We start from the raw sequence: 24,155 nt of genomic DNA, 5'->3' as shown, positions 1-24,155 counted from the left end.
TTCGTTTTCTTCTTGGCACTTACCACTACTGGAAGCTGTACTGTTGTGTGTATGTGCTGTCTTCCCCACTAGAATGTAAACCCCAGTGCCACCAGGAAGGACTCTGTCTCACCAGCGGCCGGTCCTCAGCACCAACCACACTGGCTACCACGTAGGAGGCAGAATTACGTGTTACATGAATGGGGAACCGATTCTTTCCAAACCACCGTTTGAAATTTCCCTTTCAGTCTCAAAGTGGAGTCCGTCAGTGATGGCCAAATAAAGTCGCGGTCAGCGCCCCTATCAGATGATTGTCAGTGAAGCTGGACGAAGTCTGCAGGTTCACGTGCCCAGAAGAGAACACTCACCTGTGCCTGGTAAGGCCCGTGATCCCAGGGATTCATGCTTGAGCAGAGCCCTCACCGGCTGGAACTGGGCACTCCGTGATCCGCGGGAAGGTGTCAGTGCTGCCATCTCGCAACAGACAAGCTCTTGGCCCTGGTCACCACCTGGGACCTAGAGGTTATTCATTCGTTTTCATTATTTGTCAGACATTTCTGGAGCACTTCCCATGTGCCTCACAGTTTCCAGGGCCACGAAAAACATTAACTCAGGTAACACAGACAACAACCTTGAGGTGGGTACCGTTACCGTGATCATTTCACCGATGAGGAAGCGAAGGCACACACAGTGTAAGCAGTTTTCCCAAGGTCACCCAGCTAATAAGTGGCGGTGCTAGGATGGGCACTCGGGCAGAGGGACCCCAGAGCCCATGCTCTTTGCCATTACCAGGTGCTCCCGCGTTGTATACGTCGTGCTTTTACAAAGACTTTTGGGAACCGGTGCTGGCTCTCAAAATACTCCTATCTTATCTGACAAGTGAGGGTAATAATTTCTCGTTTATAGGGTTTTGTTATTGGTTTTGAGAACCAAGAAAGATCACAGAATGTGAAATCACCTAACGCAGGACACACAGTCTATCCCCACTAAAAGGTGGCTTCCGTGCATTTATGGGCAAATTGCACTTGTCAAGTTACTTTCTCACGTGCAGCTCAGAACTCCCCACATCTTCTGTAATGACTGAGGAGGCTGAAGCTAAGAGACTTGAAACGCCTTCACTGTGAAGGGCTCTCGGGCAGTGGGCCCCAGTGCAGACCCGTACTTCCTGGTCAGTGGTTAGGAGGCTCTGGCTGCAGTCCCCTGAAGGAACATTAACTGGTGCACAGAGGACACCACCTTAGAACAGACTGGCAAAGCAAGAAGAGGCGGGGAGATCAACCTGTTTTCCACCAGGGGTGTTCTCTAGCCTGGGGTCCTTGGACTCCTCCCATGTGGTCCATGAACTTGGAATAGGAAAGGAGTAGTTTTATTGTTACCAGCCTCTAAGGGAACGTGGCCTTCCCTTCTGTTATAAATTGAAGCAGCAATCATGTGGCATAAGCCACGGCACTTCGCCACCAATAGAAATTGCAGATGTTTTGGGGCGCCTGGGTGGCTCAGTTCGAGCCCCGCATCGGGCTCTGTTCTGACACCTTAGAGCCTGGATGGAGGCTGCTTTGGATTCTGTGTCTCCCTCTCTCTCTCTGCCCCTTCCCCGCTCATGCTCTGTCTCTCTCAAAGATAAACACTTAAAATTTTTTAAAAAGAAAAATTGTAGATGTTTTCACACCACATTACAGCACAACGAACAGTGTCAAAGTCACTCATGCTTCTAACGACTTTGAAACTGCACCCGGGCTATTGGGCCTGTGCCCAGGTCTTACTGATTAGTGCACCATTTTTAAAAAACGCACGCATAACGTTGTCACTCATTTGTTTAATGCTTTGCTGGGTTTATTTCAACATAATCGAGTTCTTCCGTGATCCTTCATGTATCTAAAAATTCTGTTACGAGGAGGGGCCCAGGGACTCCACCCGAGTGGCAGAGAGAGAGAGAGAGAGAGAGAGAGAGAGAGAGAGAGAGAGAGAGAGAGAGAGAGAGAGAGACAGACACGGAGAAGTTCCGATGTTGACGGCACGCCCCGCCCTCGGCCCCGCCCCGCCCTCGGCCCCGAGACTTGGGTTAGAAACCCGGCTGGGGCCTCTACCTGCGGCGTCGGCGCCTCCAGCTGTCTCTGCAGGTGCTCCAGGAGCACCACCACCTCGTCCCCGCTCTGCGGGTGCTGTCCCCGCACCCAGGCCTGGAGCTCGGCGGGCAGGATGGTCAGGAACTGCTCCAGCACCAGCAGCTCCAGGATCTGCTCCTTGGTGTGTATATCCGGGCTCAGCCACTGGCGGCACAGCTCGCGGAGCCGGCGCAGCGCCTCGCGGGGCCCCTCGGCCTCAGGGTAGCGGAAGCCCCGGAAGCGCCGGCGCGAGCGCTCGGGGCCGGGGGCCGGGCTGCCGGGCGCGGCCGTGGGGACGTCCTCCTCCTCCTCCTCCTCCTCCACCTTCACGGTCAGGATGCCCGTCAGCAACCCCGGCCGCTCCTCTGCAGTGCCGGCATCCAAGGTCGCGCTCGCCTTCGACTCCCCGGCCATCCCGGACCTGGCGCTGGCGGACGGCTGCGCTTCTGGGGACGTAAGTCGTGCGTAAGTCACTCCTACGGCTTCCCGCGGCCGGAGCCGTCCTCCGCTCCCGCCCCGGGCCCCGCAGCCAGTCTCCACGCCGCCGGCCGGAATCCGCGGGCGCCCTCGGCGCGGGAGAGCGGGAGCGCGGGGCCGGAAGCCGGGCCGAGCCACTTCCTGGGCCCTCTAGGACGCGTCTCTTGGTGGCGGCCCGTTAACCCTTCGGCTCTCGGGCCGCCGCCGGCGAGACGGCGAGAGAGGACGGGGGGGCTGTGGTTCATGCTTGGCTGAAGCCGACGTCTCACGTTGCAGCGAACGCGGGCCCGCTGGGCCCTCAGAGTTCGGGCCTGAGGCTTTTCCCCGCGGCCGTGGACGTCACTGGGCCAGGCTGGGAGAGCAGCGGCTGCACCTGAGCCTGACCAGCTCCGCCTCTCCTGCGAGGCCTGCCGGCGGGAAGACCCTCCCCGCCTCTGACTTCGTCCTCACTTCCATGCATCCTTAACACCTTGTCCGCGTGAGCCGCCACCAGCGCCATTGGGATCCTTCCTGCAAAAGCAACCCGAGATCCCCAACGGCCCCCACCAGTTACCACTTTCCATTTTCTGTGGCCTCCCCTCGGGCAGCCAGGCTTGTGCTGCTCCCTGCTTCCAGCCACTCCCGTGTCTTTGGTGGCCAGGGGACCCTGTTCACTCCTGGTCGCTCTCTTCTTGTTCCTTCCAGTTCCCATTCACACTCTAGCACAGTGAAAGCTACACACTCTCAAGCCACATTACCTGGGCTCCTAATCCTGGCTTTATTTACCACTTACTAGCTGAGTGACCGCAGTTAACTATATAACCTCTCTGTGCCTGACTTTCTGAATCTATAACTGAGGATAGTAATAGATAGGGCTGTGAGCAGTGGGTGAGGTTTTTTTATGTAAAGCTCTTAAAATAATGGCTAACCTGTAATAAGCTAGGCCTACCCTAAAACGGTAGGAAAACCTGAGATTCCTTTGAGCCAAAGGAGGCTAGATTTTAAGCCAGAAGTGACAGCAGTTATTTTGCTGGACTGAGATGTGAGTCTGCTTTCTACTCAGAATGTAAGTTTGGTAGATGTTTTTTAAGTGAAAAAATATGGTAGTACCTTCCTGAGTTTTAATTCCTCAGTCTATCTCTTCTATTAATCTCCTGGCCTGGGCATGATTACCCGGTGGGCACACTCAGCTACCTCCACCCCTGCCCAGTCCTGGGGTCTGGCAGCTGCTCACCCCGGGGCCCCTGGTACTCAAGGGCAGCAGGTGCAACCACTTCTCCAGTCTTACATTGGTTCCTGTGTAGACTGGGGTGCGCATTTGAAAGTAAATGCCTTATGCCTTTTGCTGTCAACTCTTAAAAAAGCCGTGTGCCAGTGGACCCCTGCAGTTCAAACCCATGTTGTTCAAGGGTCAGCTGTTCTTCATTTAGTCCCATTGCTCCTGCCTTTATCAGGGTAAGAAACATAGGTTGTAGTCATAATACAGGTGTTTGTTTCCTCTTCCCAACATAGATTTCAGTAATCTGGAGCATAGCCATGAGATAACTCCTGTAAAAACACTGTAAAATGTAAATCAGAGCACTGTGTGGACGTGCAGATATGAGTAGCTGGAGGGGACTGTCAGGTCATGTAAGTGTCATTAGTGAATGACTGCTTTTGTTGCTTGGTGAGTAAAGGTGACCCGCATATTTGTAAAGGCCATAAGCAAATGTAATTTGGAGGGATGTTTAATTCCAGCTTGTTCTCAGAGTTCTATATAACTTGTGTGTTAGGAATTTCTTAGTAATAAGTATAGATGGTGACAAACTAATGTTATGTGCTTACTGCTGAGATACCATAAGAATTATATTCCACCCCTGTGATCTGCCAAACAGAATTACCCTAAATCTAATCATGAGGACATTATCAGATAAATTCAAACTGTCGGACATTTTACAAAACAATCACCCCGGACTCAGCAAAACTGTGTCAAGTAATATTTAAAAAGTGGATGTAGAAGTGTAGGTAGAGAAACTATTCTAGATTAAACAGACTAATAAGTAATCACAATCAAATGCATTTAAGGAAACTTGACTGAATTTTAATCCCATTTTAAAGACATTATTGAGGGGTGCTTGGGTGGCTTGGTCGGTTAAGCGTCTCACTTCGGCTCAGGTTATGATCTCCCGGTTTGTGGGCTGAAGCCCCACAGTGGGGCTGGAGCCTGCTTTGGATTCTGTGTCTCAGACTCTGTGCCCTCCCCCATTTGTGCTCTGTTGGCTCTCTTTCTCTCAAAAATAAAAAAACATCAAAAAAAATTAAAGACATTATTGGAACAATTGAGGAATTTTGAACATATCCTGCATATTAGATAACACTACCTAATATTTAATGATAATATTAAATTTCTTTAGAATAATGATGGCATTGTGGTTGTGAAGGAGAATTGTCCTTAGACATTGATTAGTGGAGTATTTATGGGTGAAGCATCATAATGTCTAACTTTCAGTGAGTAAGAAACACAATCTTAACAATTAGTGAATCTAGGTAAAGGATATGCCAGTGTTTAACTTTTCTGTAGGTTTGAAAGTTTTTTTTTAATATTTGGGGGAAATTTATGTAAAACAATTTTGAGAAATTTTGAGAAAGATCTTTCAATACATTTCTGTGCTCTATCTGAATGGATATTTGCTCATCTATAAGTAAAATTAAGAAAATAAGAGACTCTCACCACCAAAAGTTATGGTAGGCATTTATTTTTATTCCTATTGTCATATTTTTTACACCACTGCTTTCTCTACTAAATCAGAGGTCAACAAACTACTGCCTACAGACCAAATTGTTCCCCTGCCTGTTTTTGTATGGCCTTAGCAAGAAATTTTATATTTTTAAATTATAGGGGAAAAATCAGAAGAAGAATAAAAGTTTGTGATATGTGAAAATTAAAGAAATTCAAATTTCAGTGTCTATAAGGAGTTTTATTAGAACACATTCATGTTCATTTACGTATTGTCTATAGCTGCTTTCACTCTACAATGGTAGAACTGCAATTCAGCAAAATATTATTCCTCAAAAAAATTTTTTTATACTCTTAGGGTGCCTGGGTGGCTCAGTCAGTTAAGTGTCCAACTTCAGATCAGGTCATGATCTCACAGTTGGAGAGTTTGAGCCCCGTGTCAGGCTCTGTGCTGACAGCCTGGTGCCTCCTTTGGATTCTGTCTGTCTGTCTCTCTCTCTCAGTCCCTCCTCTGCTTATGCTCTATCTCTCTCTCTGTCTCTCAAAAATAAGTAAGTGTTAAAAGTTTTGGGGGGCGCCTGGGTAGCTCAGTCAGTTAAACATCCAACTTCAGCTCGGGTCATGATCACACAGTTTGTGGGTTCGAGTCCCGCATCACACTCTGTGCTGATAGCTTGCAGCCTGGAGCCTGCTTCAGATTCTGTGTCTCCCTCTCTCTGCCCCTCCCCCGCTCACACTCTGTCTCCTTCTCTCTCTCTCTCAAAAATAAATAAACATTAAATATATTTTAAAAAATTTATTCTTCCCGTTAGAAGACCTGTGTTACAAAAATGTATTTAATTATATATTTTAACAAAATTAACTTTTATTCAGTTTCTAATCAAATACTATAATACTTTATTTTCTTTCATTAAAAAACGTAAGTATTTACAATTTTATCAGTTTGGGAAGACAAACAGAATAAAAATGGAGAAAAGTGATCAAAAGACAAATTCAATGATAGAATAAATATAGCCTATTTAAATGCCTGCCTGGCCCTGTTGGCTGCTGCCGGAGTGAATTCTCAGCCTCAGAATTAGCATAGTTCAAAATCTCCTTCAGCTTCAAAACGTCCAAGGGAGAGATTTTGGTGACTTCAAAGAAGATCTGGTGAGAATACTTGGAATGCAGAGTCTCCAGCTTATTGCAAGGACACAAAATCAGCAGGATGTCCAACTGGTTGATCAAGGGGTGAAGATCAGAGGTCTTGTAGCCACCGTAATACTCAATGGTAGGAGCCCAGTGTCTGAACTTTTTCACGTAGCCGGCCAGGAGGAAGGAGTCAGCAGCTAGCTTGGAAGGGCTTTCCAGGATATAGTCCTATTCCTGCAGTCATCTCACAGATGAAGGGGCACGGGGTCAATGCCTTCCTGCTGGCATGGAGATACTTAGTATATCTGCACAGGAAGTGATAGGCGATGGGAATACTGATATCAAGTTTGAGAGTTTGCGGTTTGCCAACTTCCATGCATCTTGCTGATAAATATATAAAAATCTAATTTTATCCTATTCGATTTAATTTCCCACTTCACTGTTTAGAGTCTTAGCATCAGGAAAGCACTTATACCTAAATTCTGATTTAGTTTTTGTCACTTTCCAAGTCTGTTAAATAACTGAGGTCAACTTAACTACAGACAACCAAGGTGATGGTAATGCCTATGTACCTTTTAAGCTAAGAGGGAAATGATCTTGCATGAAATGCTAGCCATTTCAGACAGTGAACACAGTGTATGCATAAACTGGCTCCCAACCACAAAATTCCTGAAGAAATTAACCAAATTAGGAGACATCTACAAGACTGGGTTGGATGCTTCCCTGCATTTCAAGGGTAGAAACGTCTGTGAATTTTAAGAATTAAAATCATGCCTCTGGTCTTCACTTGGCTCAGAGGCTGAGCTTAAACTTTTTGATTCCAAAAGTTCTGGTGCTTGCTTCCAGTAGGAACAAGTGGGGTTTTGAAGTCAATAAACGTGCTTCTGCCATGAAACTGGTGGACAGGTTCCTTTCTAAGGGATCAACAAAAGGAGCACGGGAAGTAAGGGGCTCCCACCAAGGGGTGACGATAAAGAGGACCGAGGGGAGCATGGAGACTTGAAGGGTATCAAGATGGTGAAAGGCGAATACCCAAGAGGAGTAGGAGACGTTTGAACAGTATAAGGGTCACTGGCGCAAATTCCTCTGCGTCCCCGAGGGCCAAGAGCAGCGCAGGCAAATCGGAACCACGAGAGGAGCGGCGCATCTCCACCAAATGCCCCAGAGAAACCTTACGGCCTGACGCCTTCCGCCCTCGCCCGCGCGCCACGCCTTCGCCTACCAACCCACCGGAAGCGGAAGCCTTGCGGGCACCGTTGCTGACGCGCCTGCGTGGGCACCGTTGCTGTGGCGCCTGAGTGGGCGGGAAGTGCCGGCCGTACGCAGTCTCCGTGGCCACTGCTCGGCGTTGGCCGTTTGGTTGCCGGTGGAGGCGTGGCTCATGGCCCCGGTGTCCCAGTCCCGCTATCCCGAGGACGCCGCCGGCTCTCGGAGGCGGCGACGCAGCTCTGTGGGGAGCCCGCCGTCTGCGCTGGCCAGACGCTTCCCTTGTGGAGGCCGCTCCCGCTCTCACTCCCGCGGCCGCGAGGGCCTCAGGCCTTCGTGGGGGGTGTCGGGCGTTGGCGACCCGAGTCCGCTGTGCCGATCTGAGTCTCGGGCACAGCCTTCGGGGCCCCGCAACTACGCGTTCTCGTCCTCTTCCGTCCACTCTGGCGGATACCGCTTCCATCACCACCGCTATGCGGGCGACCTGCAGTGGGCCAAAGAGTATGAGAAGGAGAAGGAGGAGAGCTATCGTCAGAGGTGGCTGAAAGAGAGAGAGAGGATTGGGGAGCTGGGAGCTCCTGGGGTGTGGGGGCTCTCTCCAAAGTTTCCTGAGCCGGATTCTGATGAACATACCCCAGGGGAGGATGAAGAGGTAAAGAGTCAGGAGACCAGCAGTTCAGATTCCAGCTCCGAAGAAAAGGGGAACACCAGTCGTTTAAAAAGCAAGAAAAAAAGAAAGAAAAAGTCTAAAACGAAACATAGGAAACATTCTGATAATTGTGATAGTAATTCAGACTCCGACATTAATTCTAGTTCTGATGATCAAAAGAGGGCCAAAAAAGCCAAGAAGAAGGAAAAGAAGAAGAAACACAGGGCAAAAAGAACCAAGAAAAAGAAGAATAAGAAGACTAAGAAAGAATCCAGCGACTCAAGCTTTAAAGATTCAGAAGGGGAGTTGCCAGAAGATACCTGGATTGAGCAGTCAAAGATTACAGATACCATGGATCTAATAGGTCCAGAAGCACCTGTAATACATATCTCTCAAGATGAGAAACCTTTGAACTATGGCCATGCTCTGCTCCCAGGTGAAGGTGCAGCAATGGCTGAATATGTGAAAGCTGGAAAGCGAATCCCACGAAGAGGTGAAATTGGGCTGACAAGTGAAGAGATTGCTTCATTTGAATGCTCAGGTTATGTCATGAGTGGTAGCAGGCATCGTAGAATGGAGGCTGTACGACTGCGTAAAGAGAACCAGATCTACAGTGCTGATGAGAAGAGAGCTCTTGCATCCTTTAACCAAGAAGAAAGACGAAAGAGAGAGAATAAGATTCTAGCCAGTTTCCGAGAGATGGTGTACAGAAAGACAAGAGGGAAAGATGACAAGTAAGGACTTTGTGTTGTACAGTGGGACTTTAACAACAATTTTATGTAATCAAAACAATATGAAAAGACTTAACGGTGCTACTGTATCTATGATGTTAGAAAGTCCTTCAAGAAAAAGCTGCTGAGATCTGTATTTTTAACTTAATATGTGCACATAGTTTAAAAAATATTCAAATGCTATAGTAGAAGTTAATAAAAGGTCTTTCACCCTAGTCGCTAATTCTTCTCCCCAAAGAAATCTTTTTGATGTCTTTTATGTCTGTTCATAAGTTCCGTGTCTATGCAAGCATATTTCAGGATAAAGGCTGGAGATATTAACCTGAAGGTTATTTTCCCTGTTGCTCTGATTTCTCTCTCTCTTGAAGGGCCTTATGGAGCCCTTCATTTGCCCCAAGGAAGACCAGAAGAACCCCAGAAAGAAGAGAGGATTCAATTGAATGTAGACTTCTGGTTGCAATTAACAGCTGGTGTTAAAAAGTAAAGATTTACTGGCTCATGAAATTGCAAAGTCCTCCAGGAGAATGGGTGTCCTGTGTGGCTTTATGCGACTTTGGCTTTCTTCTTCATCATGGGTCATTTTCCTCCTGAGGCTAGTTTCCCTTAAATAACAAAAAGGCTGCCAAAGGTCCTGGATTTGATTATATACTTCCTGGTCCACCTCTGAAGAAAGAACATTTCTGTCTTGGCATTCCAAATAAGAATCCTGAGATTCACCCTAATTAGATTAGCTTAAGTTACATGCCTACTCTCAAAAAAATGTACTGTTGCCATGGAAATAGGCCCACTCCTGGAGCTATAGGTATAGTCAGTTTATAGGCTACATACATGGGGAAGAACTGGAAGGCAGATAGGCAACGAAAAAAATGCCAAATATAGTTGTGAATGATTTCTAAAAACCAATACATGTGCTGAAAGCCAAAATTTTGCTGAAGCTTGGTTTTGAATATTGGGGAATAGCTGATTGGAGGGGACATAGGGTTTATCCATAAAATAGATACAAAGAAGAAAAGATGAAGGTCCATGGTGCTTGGGTCTTCCAAAGAGTGGATTAGCTGCCACCTTAGACTAAGAGGACAAGGAAAGAAATGAGAAGGTATAAAGAAGAATGCAGTTGGTGGAGCTCATGGAAAGGAGATCAGGAGGGACCTCATGGACAACAGAGTTGACATTGAGAACCTGGCTAGCACCAGTACTGGAGACTTTAGAGTGAGCTCCACTCATGGTCTATCATAAACCTTTGTTTTTATCCAGTGACATCTGCCTGAATTTTAAGATTTCATTTCATCACTAGGCAAACTACCTCATTTGAAAAGGGGCCCTGTGGTGCACCTGGGTGGTTCAGTTCAGTTAGCATCCACTCCACCTCTTGATTTCAGCTCAGGTCATGATCCCAGGACTTGGGCCCCATGTCAGCCCCATGTCAGGCTTGGGATTCTCTCTCCCTCTCTTTCTGCCCCTCTCCCTGGCTCATGCACTATCTCTTAAGAAGAAGGGGAAGTAGAAGCGAGGAGAAGGAGAAGAAAAAAAGAATAAACTCCCTTTTCAAGGCTCAAGACCCTACTAAGCCCCACAGAACTGAAGGTGAAGGGGTTCTAGAATCTCACAGGCAGTGTGATGCGGAAGGGCACTTTCGTCCTAGTAGATGACATTGACGCCGGACCACACTACCTCGAGAATTTCCCCAAAGAGGGTTGGGCAACACTACTAAAAACCAGTGTTACATATGTATATTTCTATTTTTAGAAACAAACCATACAGCATTACATGCATGGACTTAACACCTTGCATTTTTCACTTAATATATCTTGGAGATGTTGTAATCAGTGCATATAAATCTACCTTATTCTTTTTAATTAATGACTTCATAATATATTGAATGAAAGGACCATATTTTATTGGATGTTTAAGATGTTTCCTATATTTTGCAATTACACAGTAGTGTAGTGAAAATCTTTGTGGATATGGCCACCTAGAAGTAGAGTTCTTGGATCAAAAGGAAAATATTTATTAAGTGCTTTTCTTTTTTTAAATGTGTATAGTGTCTTCTTTTTTTAAGTTACTTATTTATTTTGAGAGAGAGCACTGGGGCGGGGCAGAGACAATCCCATGCAGGCTTTGTGCTGTCAGTGCAGAGCCTGATGCAAGGCTTGAACTCATGAACTTTTGAGATCATGACCTGAGCTGAAACCAAGAGTTAGATGCCTAACCGTCTGAGCCACGCAGGTGCCCCTAATAGGTGCTTTTTATATACTAGGGACTATGCTGGCTGTAAACCAGAGAGCAAATTAAGTTTGATCTTTGCCATCACAGAATTTTACATCCTACTGGAGGAGACAGGCCTTTAAAAAACTAACAGACAATATGTATTAATTGCAGTATGCTGTGAAGAAAATAAAGGACTAGAGACAGTAATTGGGGGACATTTTTGAAGGAGTGTTCAGGAGGGGCACCTGGGTGACTCAGTCGGTTGGGCGTCGGACTTCGGCTCAGGTCATGTTCTCACGGTTCGTGGTTCCAGCCCCGAGTTGGGCTCTGTGCTGACAGCTCAGAGTCTGGAGCCTGCTTCCAATTCTGTCTCCCTCTCTCTGGCCCTCCCCCACTCACGCTCTGTCTCACTCTCTCTCTCAAAAATAAATAAACATTTTTTTAAAAAAATTTAAAAAGGGTGTTCAGGAAAAGTTTAAGAATGTCACGTGTAAGTTGTATGTGTTTTTACATTTTAATAGGATTGCAACATTGCTTTCCAAATAAAATTTACCAGTTCTCACACCTTATCATCCACAATATTGTACTTCTAAACCTTTTGATCTTTGCCAATCTGATGGGTGAAAAGTGGCATTTTATTTTTTTATGTTCATTTAAGAGCAAAGTTGAGCATCTTTTCATATATATATATATACATGTATATATACATGTATATATATATGTATATATATACATGTATATATGTATATATACGTATATATATGAGTCCTATAATTTTTTTGGTGTGTGTGTGTGAAGTACTCACATAGGCTTTGTCCATTTTCCTACTGGCTTGTTGGTCTTTTCTTATTAATCATAAGAATTCTTCAAATAATAAATTATCTCTCTCTCACATGTCTTGGAAATATTTCCCCTCTTGTCTGCCTTCTGAATAGCTTTTCTGGGAAACACTTGATCATATTGTTCTTTAAGGCCCAAAGATTCCCTAATACTAGCCAATTAAATATCTTTGTCTTTTTCACTTGGCAGAAAGATGCAGCTGAGGAGCTGTGCCTTCTGAGAAGGCAAGGCAGAATTAGAGGGTTTTGCCAAAATGATAAAATACACACAATGCAACACACAGTGCAATGCTCACAGCAGAGTTCCCATGACAGTATTCCGTGCCGTCAGTAGGATTGACTTGCTGGTTAATGTTGTTATTAGGGTCCTGCCAATATATCTGCCTTAAAACAAGACTGTGAGATTTATAATTTGATTACAGATCATGTTGTCTCAGGGGAGATAATAAAAGGCAGTAGAACTTTTTTTCCTTTTTAAGTAGTGTTGCCCAGAGTACATGGTTGTGGGTTGTGGAATAGAAGAAAAACAGAACAACAAAAAATTTGTGTCATATTTAGGCTTCAAAAACCATCAGAATCATTGTTTACTAAACTCTACTCAAGGAGCCAGTTGAACAGATCAAATAGCTTGAATTAACCACCAGAGTTACACTGAGGGTTTTTATTTTATTATTATTATTATTATTATTATTATTATTACTACTACTACTTTATTTAAGAGAGAGAGTAAGGGGAGAGGGGCAGAGGGAGAGAGAGGGAGAATCTTTTTTTTTTTTTTTTTTCAACATTTATTTATTTTTGGGACAGAGAGAGACAGAGCATGAACGGGGGAGGGGCAGAGAGAGAGGGAGACACAGAATCAGAAACAGGCTCCAGGCTCTGAGCCATCAGCCCAGAGCCTGACGCGGGGCTCGAACTCACGGAGTGCGAGATCGTGACCTGGCTGAAGTCGGACGCCCAACCGACTGCGCCACCGACTGCGCCACCCAGGCGCCCCTTTTCTTTTTTTTTTTTCTTTTTTTTTTTTTTGAGAATCTTTTTTTTTTTTTAATTTTTTTTAACGTTTATTTTTTTGAGACAGAGAGAGACAGAGCATGAACAGGGGAGGGGCAGAGAGAGAGGGAGACACAGAATCTGAAGCAGGCTCCAGGCTCTGAGCTGTCAGCACAGAGCCCGACGCAGGGCTCGAACCCACGGACCGTGAGATCATGACCTGAGCCGAAGTCTGACGCTTAACCGACTGAGCCACCCAGGTGCCCCGGAGAGGGAGAATCTTAAGCGGGCTCCAGATCAACCTGAAGTCCGACTTGGGGATCAATCCCACGACCCTGGGGTCATGACCTGAGCTGAAATCAAGAGTCAGATGCTCACCCAACTGAGCCACCCAGGCACCCCTACACTTAGTTTTATTCAGTACTGAGAAACAGCCCAAGAAAGCAAATTAGATTGGCTACTGCTGTTTAATTACAATCCATAAATTTTGTGAGACATCGTTAATTTTACCATGAGCCATTATTTTATGACTTTGGGGGATTATGTAAAATAGTGTTTCACGAGATATAAAAACTCCTCCACTGGAATAAGGGGTTCTAATGAGGATTTTGCGGTAGATTTTCTCCTTTTCTTCACCTTCTCCTTCTTCTTTAGCACAAGAGGAGATATTTTCTACCTATAGCTATAAGCAACTTAGGGAGTAAGAAATTATTAATCTGGCAAATAGCTGTCTTTTTATTCTTAACAAATTCAGGGGCATTTTTATGAGAATCCTTGTAAGATTTCACGGTCTTGAGGGAGGGTGTTTTTTTTTGAGATGTATATGGTTTTGGCATATAAAGGTAGTATCCATCTATTCCTATTTTATTAGGAGTTTCCCCTTTTAATCAGAAATGCATGTCAAATTTTATTAAATGACTTATTAGCATTTAGGGGTCATAGGATTTTTCTTTATTTGCCTATTAATAAGATGGTTTAAAGTTATAGATCTCCAGGCGCCTGGGTGGCTCAGTCTGTTAAGTGTCCAACTTTGGCACAGGTCACAATCTTGAGGTTCATGGCTTCAAACTCTGTGTCAGGCTCTTAGTTATCAGTGCGGAGCCAGCTTTGATTCCTCTGTCTCCCTCTCTCTCTGCCTCTCCCCGACTCTCTCTCTTGAGCATGCGCGCTCTCTCTGTCTCTCAAAAATAAATACACGTTGAAAAGAATTATAGATTTCCTAATATTAAACTATGAATTAAATTTATTGGACTCATTTGTAGGTATTTGGTCGTTTGTACCACTCACTGGTCACATAATTTTCTATTTAAAATTCAGAATAATGATGGGGCACCTCGGTGGCTCAGATGGTTAAACATCTGACTCTTGATTTTAGCAAGCCCTGTGTCAGGCTCCTCGTTGGCAGCACAGAACCTGCTTGGGATTCTCCTCTCCCTCTCTCTCCCTGCTCGCACTCTCCCTCTCCCAAAATAAATAAATAAACTTTAAAAATTTCAGAATAATAATATCTTGCTGTACGGGTGGAAGCAGAGAGAAATGCAGAAAGCATCATTACAAAAAGATAACTGCTAATCTTATGCTATAGCACGGTAGCATGACTTGTAACGCAATTGTGCCTCTAGTGATCATATAGAAAAGGAAACTTATTTTGAATATCTTAAGAATGGACCTGATGAAAACATACAGACCACCATTTTGTTTACAAAAATAAGGATAATTCTGGGGGTGCCTGGGTGGCTCAGTTGGTTGGGCGTCCGACTTCAGCTCAGGTCACGATCTCGCGGTCCGTGAGTTCGAGCCCCGTGTTGGGCTCTGTGCTGACAGCTCACAGCCTGGAGCCTGCTTCAGATTCTCTGTCTCCCCCTCTCTCTGCCCCTCCCCTGCTCATGCTCTGTCTCTGTCTCAAAAACAAATAGTAACATTAAAAAAATAAAAAAAAAAAACAAAACTAAGGATAATTCTGGAAAATGAAAATCTCAAGTATGAAAATTGATTTTTGTTATTAGCAACATGTAGACTATCCTGGTAAAAGTAGCATTTTTAGGGGCGCCTGGGTGGCTCAGTCGGTTGAGCGGCCGACTTCGGCTCAGGTCATGATCTCACGGTCCGTGAGTTCAAGCCCCGCGTCGGGCTCTGTGCTGACAGCTCGGAGCCTGGAGCCTGTTTCGGATTCTGTGTCTCCCTCTCTCTGACCCTCCCCCATTCATGCTCTGTCTCTCTCTGTCTCAAAAATAAATAAACGTTAAAAAAATTTTTTTTTAAAAAGGTAGCATTTTTATTTATTCTCATCTACATCTACCCCTTCCAAAAGATACAGACTACATAAAAATGCGCACCTTGAATTTTGTAAAAATACTTTGTTAACCTGCATTACTGGTTTTGATTTTCATGGGATATCCAATACAATGCCAATAATCTGAGCCTTGATACTATGAGTGACATTTAAGAAGCCAGCCATCGTAGGGAGTTTGAAAGGGGCAGTAAATGAATTAAGATCTTTACTTCCTTTTTTAAAACTTTTTTTATTTATTTGTTTATTTATTTATTTATTTATTTATTTGAGAGAATACGAGAGGGGGAGGGGCAGAGAGACAGAGGGAGAGAGAGAATCACAAGTAGGCTCCATGCTGCCAGCACAGAGCGTGACATGGGACTTGATCCCACAAACCGTGAGATCATGATCTGAGCTGAAATCAAGAGCTGGGCTCTCAAGTGACTGAGCCACCCAGGCACTCCTATTTACTTCCTTTTTAAATTAAATTTTCTAGTTATCCCTTACATAATTTGTGTAAAATATATAAGCCCTTCTTTAGAAAGACATGAGTTTTCTGTTCAAGAAAAAATGTTAAGTTCTAATTAGTAAAATATTTGCATTCATTGGATTTGTTTGCCTTAGGAAGTTTTAAAGTGAACATGTTTCATTGCTACTTTAAAAGATACTTCCAAGCTTCTGGCACCCAAGGAGGAAAGGGTAACTCTCCTTGTCACAATGAAACGTGTTTTGTTTTTTTTCTTTTGTTCTGATCATTTCAATGCTGAAGACACTGAATAAATTACCTGTCATAAAACAATGATTAGTCTGATATTTAATGATTTTTCAAAACTATTAACTAATCAGACGTTTGTTTAGATTTTTAAAAGGACTTATCTCATTCAAAGACTCTAAATACAGTTTTTGGTAAAATGAACAAGAGGGAATATTCTGTATTCTTCTGTAGAATTTTTGGTAAAGTGATATCTAATGCTTTTTCCCCTGAAACCTACATTCATTGCAAAGTATTGTAGATTATCCTTTTACAGTAATAGACTGAAATTTCATTACCTTAAATATTCCAGTCCAAATACATTTTCGTTGTTCAATTTAATCTTCAGATCTTTGCTACTATGAAAAAAGGGGAAAAACCCCATGCGTTGACTTTTTTTTTTTTGGCCATTGTGTTTAACGACTGTTTAAATCGGGGTGAAATGGAAAAGTATGTGACCGTGTTTAATTTATGAAGCAGCAAAGTGGAAACGACGGCTCGTCAGGGAAACACTGAACTGGGCTAGCCTGTTTTTATTTGAAGGAAATTAAGTCCGGCTTAAAAAAGAGAAAAGCTCGCGCGCGCACCTGCACGCCGCGGTAGGGCGGGTTGAGCCGGACACCATCGAGCCGCGGTCCTCCGCGTGCCTAGAGCGGAAGCGACGTCGCGCTGGGGAGCGGGTGTTGGCGCTCGGCGCGTAGCGCAGACGGTGCCGAGCGAGCGTGGCTGCGCCTGCTCGTCAGCTGTCGGGTGCGTAGTGTCAGTGCTGGGGCTTGGGAGGGCCTGCGGCCGAGACTGGGGGGCAGTGGGGCCCCGGGTGCAGGGAAACGCTCGGCGACGAAGGAGCCGGGCGGGAGATGTCCGCTGAACGGGGCACAGCGTCGGCTGCACAGGCGTCGTCCCCTGAGCGCAGTATTAAATCCCTATCGAAGGTAAGCCTCGGAGGCTGATACTGGAGCAGAAACCCGGAGGACATGGTGAGACCGATGTGGCCTTTGGGGGACGAGCTTTCAGGCAGAGGGAACCGCCTGCTTGACGCACCGGAGGAGTAGCCAGGCCACCAGGCCACCGTGGGCGGGGCTCAGTGTGCGGGGTGGTGTGGAGGTTTTGGGGGGCATCTGTAGTTGGGGACTCACGATGAGATGAGACCCGAGGGGCTCTTGAACCAGAGAAGTGGTCAGTAGCGGCCAGATTGCTGACCTACCTGGAAGGCGGAGCCAGCAGGCTTTGCTGTTGGAGCGGATGTGCATTGTGAGAAAGGAGGCAACGATCAGTCCAAGGGTTTGGCCTGCGGCTGCAAGAGCTACTGAAGGAAAGATCTGGGCTTGAGCTTTGGGACCTTGTGTCAGTTATTTAGCTGTCCGTGTCCCGGTACCTTGCTCTGTACAGTGAAATTTGCACTCGTGCACTCGTGTCTTGATGCAGTTGTGTGAGGATTAGATGCAGTTGTGTGGGGATTAAATGCATAACTTTCGTAAAGCACATACAACAGTTATGGGGCGCCTGGGTGGCTCAGCCGGTTAAGCGTCTGACTTCGGCTCAGGTCACGATCTCGCGGTTCGTAAGTTCAAGCCCCGCGTCAGGCTCTATGCTGACAGCTCAGAGGCTGGAGCCTGCTTCGGATTCTGTGTCTCCCTCTCTCTCTGCCCCTCCTCTGCTCATGCTCTGTCTCTGTCTGTCCCCAAAATAAATAAAACATTAAAAAATTTAAAAAAGTACATGCAACAGTTGTGCTGGCTTATTGTTTCATTATGCTGAGACATGAAGGGTGTGTGGGCACAAATGAGAAAATTGGACGATGAGGAGTGTTCCAGGAAGGAGTAAGACGTGGGAGGACCCAGGAACAGGAGAGCATTGAAAGTCTGAGGAACTGAAAGTTCACTAGTCATAAGAAAATTTTAATTTTTTTTTTTTTTTTTTTTTTTTGAGAGAGAAAGAGACTGAATTCAAGCGGTGGAGGGGCAGAGAGAGAAGGAGACACAGAATCCGAAGCAGGCTCCAGGCTCTGAGCTGTCAGCACAGAGCGAGAAGTGGGGCTCGAGCCCACAGACTGGGGAATCATGACCTAAGCCAAAGTCGGACACTTAACCGACTGAGCCACCCAGGTGCTCTGGATTTGACTTTTTGTATCTTAGGTCCATTTTTTGACCAAAAGAAAAAAACGTATATGTATGCATTAGCTGGGACTTACCATGCACACATCCTGGACTATATAACAGCAAGCTGTATTTGGAGCCTAACTGGGTTTTATAGCTCTTTTTAAACCCAGGAGCCATTTTTCACAATTCATTTAGATGTCTGTGTAATCCAGAACAATACTTTTTATTTTTGTGAAATCGACTGTTTTGAGGAGTCCGTGTCTTTTTTTGATAAGCTTCCTTTGGGATTTATCAGAAAGTCTCCTCATTATTAGATTCATGTTAAATATTTAGTGAAAATGCTGCATAAGTGATAAGGCAGAAGGTCAGCAGTTGTCTGTTGTTGTTGCCAGGCTTGATCATTTGATTAGGTTTGTGGCTGCCAGACATCTCCATTTATTTCCCTTTGTAATTAATACACAGTTAGCATGATGATTCTTTGAGACCGTGAGAATGCCCTTTTACCCAGTTCTTTTGCCCAGTGCCTTTGCCCATGTGGTCCTGGATTCAGTTGGTTATTTCATCAAGCTGCAAAATGGTGGTTTTTCAGATGTGTTATTCCTGCTCTGTCAGCCGGCAATCTTCTGTAGAACAGAGTTTTCTCATTCTGTATGTGTGTTTCATTTTTAGGAATGGTTGTTTCAGAGAAAGAAAATTTGATAGCGATTGTTGCAAATGTATAAGCCCAACCAAGGCGTGTTGCTGTTGTTATTATTGTTCCTACTACTGTTATTGTTTCCGTGATTCTTGGTTTTACATTTTCAGGAGGAGACCATCAAAAGGAAGTTTTCTGAAGCAGAGAGAGCAAACACGCTGACACTGGGGATGGCGACAGCACCGCTTGGCACCCGTTCCCCAGCTCCTCTGAATCTGAAGAAGGAGGTGCTTCGGACCACGAAGGGGGATCCCCACTCTACTGGGGAACAGGGAGTCCGGCTGCCAGGAGACGGCACAGGCCCGGGGCAGGAGCCGTTGTGCAGACAGTTCAGGCAGTTGCGCTATGAGGAGACCACAGGGCCCCGGGAGGCGCTGCGCCGGCTCCGCGAGCTGTGCCGCCAGTGGCTGCGGCCCGAGACGCACAGCAAGGAGCAGATCCTGGAGCTGCTGGTGCTGGAGCAGTTCCTGACCATCCTGCCCGCCGAGCTCCAGGCTCGGGTGCGGGAGCACCATCCAGAGAGCGGGGACGAGGTGGTGGTGGTTCTGGAGGATTTGCAGCCAGAGCTTGGAGACGCAGGAAAGCAGGCGGTGAGGACCAGATGTGCCCTTTTGCAGGAAAGCAGGAGTTGGGACCTGGGGCCGGAGGCGAGGGCATGAGCTGGGCACCCGGGGACGGCCTGCGGAGCTCCTGTTCGGGTTCTTTCCAGTCCGGTGCTCAGAGCCATTGGCTCGTCCCACGGTGTCACCTGCTGTCCCCTGGGAGGGACCGGCCGTGCTGCTTCCCCAGCCTCTTCTTTGTCCCCTGGGCTTTCTCCTTCTTCTTCTCACGTGGGAGTGTCTCTCTGAACAGCACTTTCCTCCTCAGCCCACAGGTCCCTAACTGTCCCTGCATGTCCCCGCATGTCCCTAGGACCCAGGCCGGGCTGAAGAGCAGACGATGCTGGCGGGGGCGGCAGCCTCGGTGGAAGCAGTGCGGGGGCGGCGCGCCCAGCCCGAGCGCGAAGTTCTGGAGCCTGAAGGAGACAAGGGTAAGAAGCAGCTGCATCTCGGGGCGGGAGAGAGGGGGGCATCGGCGTCCCTTCCGAGGCTCCGCTGTCGTGTTTGTCTTGAGGTGGCTCTGTCGAGGTGCGGTGTCCACGTGGTGGAGTCCACTCTGGGAGTTTGGTCCGTTTGTCTCCTCAGACAGGAAGGCAGTCCGTGACGCAGTCACTGCCACAGTCAGGACTGGAGGACTCTCGTCGCCCCACATTTCCCCCCATCCCTTCCGTGGTGTTTGTGTTCAGCCGAAACAGGACTTCTCCTGCCCTGGCCTTCTCCTTCCCTCCTTCGCTGCGGGGGTGAATAAAGAAAGGATGGCTGGTTTCTCACCCAGCCCGTGCTCCATTGCTCATTTTTTCTTGTCTCCTTCAAATTACTGTATGATTATCACTTTTATTTCCAGATGTCACCTAGGTTAGTTTTTACTCTATTGTCTTCGTCATTGAAATCCGCCTTTCGTGTTTCTGTTGCTTACATTTCTCCCCCTTGCAAGTCCGGCCTTGCAATCCTGCTTCCTGCTACTTGTGTCATCTCAGTGCTTCGCTGGGATTCTTACCTCCTGCTCCTTCTCCATCATTTACACTGTTAGATTCATTAACGCTCTTCCCGTCCCTAAAACCCTTCAGTGAGCTGAGTTATGCTATTTTTTCTACATGTTTTTTTTATCATTTGAAAAATTCCATGATCAAAAGGAAGAAATAAAACCAAGAAGAAACCTACCACCTGCAGTGACTTCCAGCAGGCAGTGAGAGAGGCCTCCCTGGCAGTGGTGTCTACTGCCTTCTCAGCCTCACATCTATGAGCGTGACCTTACCAGTTTGCTTGAGACTTTTAGCACTGACGGTTCCATGTCCTGGGAAACCCCTGAGTCCGTTCCCCTATGGCCCCCTCACACCACGGGTCCCCTTAGTCCAGATGAATCAGGACGGTCCGTCCCCCTGTGGTCCCATCACACCACGGGTCCCCTTAGTCCTGAAGGAATGAGGATGGTCTGTCCCCCCGTGGCCCCATCACACTGCATGTCCCCTGAGTCCTGGACAAATCAGGACTGTCCTTCCCCCTGTGACCCTATCACACCGTGGGTCCCCTTCATGCTGAGCTACATTCTGTTTCCCATTTGCTCCTTGCTGTTTGTCTCCTCTGAGTTTCTCCTGCCACGTTTCTTCTGTCTGGAGTAATTTGTCCTCGCTTTCCCTAATTCGTACTCCTCCTTCAGGGCCTTAGACCTCCCTTTCTCAACCTTCCCAAGGTCCCCCAAACCTGGACGACTTTTCTGTGGAAAAGGACCTGTGTTCCTAGAGCTCCAAGATTTCTCCCATTTGACCACGTCGTATTGTTGCTGGTTCATGTCTTTTTTTCTCCTGCCAGAAAAGGGCAGGACATTGTTTTGTTTCCTGAGTCTGCTGTGGCTCCTGGGTCGAACAGACCCTCAGTAAATGTTTGATGAATGGCTGATTGTGATTCTAAACCTTCTTTTACCTTCTTTCCACCTCCCCTGTTCAATTTCTGAGTCTGTTCAAAGGTCCGCCTAATGGAAATTTGCTGAGCAAAGTAGCTGAAAGAGAGGGGCCTGACTTTTGTGAACAGCCTTGCGGAAATGAATTTAGGCCCTGTCATCCATGATGGGCACTATTTGAAATGCAACAAGTAAATGCAGTCACAGGAGATCCTTGACGCTGTTCCTTGCCCTCTGGGTCTGTTGAAAAATGCTATTTTACACTCAAAGTTCAAGTTATTTTCTGGTTTCAAGACATTCCCCTCTTTTTAGTGCTTATGTCGTTATATCATGGCTGGTAAAGGATCGCTCTCGTCTTCCTGTAACCCCTCCCTCCCCTGTGGGCGGCCTCCCTCCTGCAGAGGGCCTACACACACAAAGTGACTTGTCCCGCTGAATCTTCCTGCCCCACAGGGGACCCACGGTCTCTGGCGGCTCCTTGCCAGTCGTCCGCATTACACGGACTCTCGCATGCTCTCACCTTACGCTGCCTGCTGCTTTCTGTGGCTCACACTGATGAGCTCGCATTGGCTGGTTATTCGTGCTGCTTACAATGGCTCCTGCCTGTCGTTCTCGCTTTGCATCTTTGTTCTCACTCCTGTCCTCTTCACCCGCCTGTGCCCGCGGGCCTGAGCTTAGGTGTTATCGGCAGACATTGCTTACGGTCTTTCACGTACCAGAAACGTGAGCTAATTATCCCAGGACCGAGGTCCCCTGTCTTGTTGAACTGCACAGGAAGGCAGCTGCTGCTGTCCAAGGGTATCGGGAAAGCCCAAGACACTTTCGTCAGCTTCATGTCACCCGCAAGGTCTTGTGGTCCAGTGGTTTTGATTCACTGGAGGACACTGAGCCCAGAGGGTTTAAATCACCTTTCTAAGATTACACAGCTAAGCAGTGATACAGTGGGCATTGTGTCCACTTTTCTTCATTTCCGGTGCTTTCCCTTATGAGCCCCAAGGTCCTCAGTTGACCTCACTTTAAAAAAAATTTTTTTTTAATGTTTATTTATTTTTGAGAGAGAGAGGGGGAGGGAGAGAGACCGTGAGCAGGGAGGGGCGGAGAGAGGGAGACCCAGAATCTGAAGCAGGCTCCAGGCTCTGAGCTGTCAGCACAAAGCTCGATGCGGGGTTCGAACTCATGAACTGCGAGATCATGACCTGAGCTGAAGTTGGACGCTCAACCAACTGAGCCACCCAGGTGCCCTGACCTCATTTTTTTATACTCCAGCTGACAAGCCATTTTGAAGAATGTATAGGCAGGCCTTTTAAGACTGTTTCCTTGTTTGCTAACTGTGTGCTGTGTATATCACATATGAAGTTCAAACCAATGGGGATAAGCTGCCTCCTACCACAATCCCCATCCTCCCCCAAGCAGCCACTGTTAATAGTTTCTTGTGTCCCCTTGCACGTATGTCCTGTTCAGACACACACAACCACAGCATTTCTACCAGCACACACGACTTGATTTAAATTTATTCCTCCTAGGGGCGCCTGGGTGGCTCGGTTGGGCGTCCGACTTCGGCTCAGGTCAAGATCTCGTGGTCCGTGAGTTCGAGCCCCGCGTCGGGCTCTGTGCTGACCGCTCAGAGCCTGGAGCCCGTTTCAGATTCTGTGTCTCCCTCTCTCTCTGACCTTCCCCCATTCATGCTCTGTCTCTCTCTGTCTCAAAAATGAATAAACGTTAAAAAAAGAAATTTAAATTTATTCCTCCTAAATGCAGGTTCCTTTCCCAAAGCATCAAAAACCAAGTAATTGGTGATATATGTTTAATGTTTCAGGTGAGAAGACCAGGGTTGAGAACGGGAAGGTATTTGCAGAGACAGACTCTTGTGGAGGAGTGGGATCAGCCAGGAAAGTATCTGAGCCCGTAGAGCCTCGTTCTGAGGAATCTCACTTGGAAAGGCAGCGGGTCGAGCCCAAGGAGAAGCCCGAGTATAAGTGCTCAGAATGTGGGGAGGGCTTCACCCGCCCCTCGGACCTGGTCACACACGAAGGCGTGCACACGCGAGGGAAGCTCTGTGAGTCTGCGGCACGTCACGGTACTGGTCTCATTGGACGTCAGAAAATCCGCTCTCGAGAGAAAGGTCATCAGTGTCACGAGTGTGGGAAAGCCTTTCAGAGGAGTTCACACCTTGTCAGACACCAGAAAATCCATCTTGGCGAGAAGCCTTACCAGTGCAAAGAGTGCGGGAAGGTCTTTAGCCAGAACACAGGCCTCTTGGAACACTTCCGGATCCACACTGGAGAGAAGCCTTACCTGTGCATCCACTGTGGGAAGACCTTCCGACGCAGCTCCCACCTCAACCGACACCAGAGAATCCACAGTCAGGAGGAGCCCTGTGAGTGCCAGGAGTGTGGGAAAACCTTCAGCCAGGCCCTTCTCCTCACCCACCACCAGAGGACCCACAGCCACTCCGGAAGCCATCGCTGTAATGAGTGTGGGAAAGCCTTCAGTCTGACTTCAGACCTCATTCGACACCATAGGATTCACACCGGAGAGAAGCCGTTCAAGTGTGACATTTGCCAGAAAGCCTTCCGCCTAAACTCCCACCTGGCTCAGCACGTGAGGATCCACAAAGAAGAAAAACCCTATGAGTGTAACAAATGCGGAGAAGCCTTCAGGCAGAGGTCGGGGCTTTTTCAGCATCAGAGATATCACCACAAAGACAGTATGGCTTGACGGGGCGTCCTCTCTGCGGAGACCATCACAGACAGGATGTCGACAAGCAAACAGCACGTCAGGAAGAGTCACTGCGGCCAATTCTAGCCTCACAGAACTCGCCGGGGGCGGG

The 24,155-nt window shown here is 47.0% G+C and overlaps 3 protein-coding genes across 4 annotated transcripts in view; 2 read left to right on the top strand and 1 right to left on the bottom strand.

Moving 5' to 3' along the window:
• Positions 1-2,498, bottom strand: part of LOC122219347 (zinc finger protein with KRAB and SCAN domains 4-like) — an 8,498-nt gene extending 6,000 nt beyond the window's left edge. The window contains exons 1-2 of the mRNA XM_042937537.1: positions 2,067-2,498; positions 348-495 (exon numbers count right to left, since the gene is read on the bottom strand). Of these exons, the coding sequence (XP_042793471.1) occupies positions 348-495; positions 2,067-2,498 (580 nt within the window). The remainder of the gene's footprint in view (positions 1-347; positions 496-2,066) is intronic.
• Positions 2,484-24,155, top strand: ZSCAN26 (zinc finger and SCAN domain containing 26). Of its 2 annotated transcripts, none has more exons than XM_042937543.1 (4): positions 2,484-2,549; positions 18,940-19,419; positions 19,742-19,859; positions 23,142-24,155. In XM_042937543.1, exons 2-4 carry the CDS (start codon positions 19,000-19,002, stop codon positions 24,041-24,043), a joined length of 1,440 nt encoding a protein of 479 aa, XP_042793477.1. In that variant the 5' UTR covers positions 2,484-2,549; positions 18,940-18,999; the 3' UTR covers positions 24,044-24,155. The 2 variants fall into 2 exon arrangements, with proteins under 2 accessions (XP_042793477.1, XP_042793476.1); XM_042937542.1 differs by lacking the exon at positions 2,484-2,549 and adding an exon at positions 16,750-16,968.
• On the top strand, positions 7,647-9,232 carry NKAPL (NFKB activating protein like). The gene has a single exon (XM_042937565.1). The coding sequence runs from the start codon at positions 7,769-7,771 to the stop codon at positions 8,978-8,980; it is 1,212 nt and encodes a 403-aa protein (XP_042793499.1). The 5' UTR covers positions 7,647-7,768; the 3' UTR covers positions 8,981-9,232.

Source organism: Panthera leo, chromosome B2 (assembly GCF_018350215.1).
Source record: "Panthera leo isolate Ple1 chromosome B2, P.leo_Ple1_pat1.1, whole genome shotgun sequence".
In the NCBI taxonomy this organism is placed as follows: domain Eukaryota; kingdom Metazoa; phylum Chordata; class Mammalia; order Carnivora; family Felidae; genus Panthera; species Panthera leo.
This window is presented reverse-complemented; position numbering and strand designations above follow the sequence as displayed.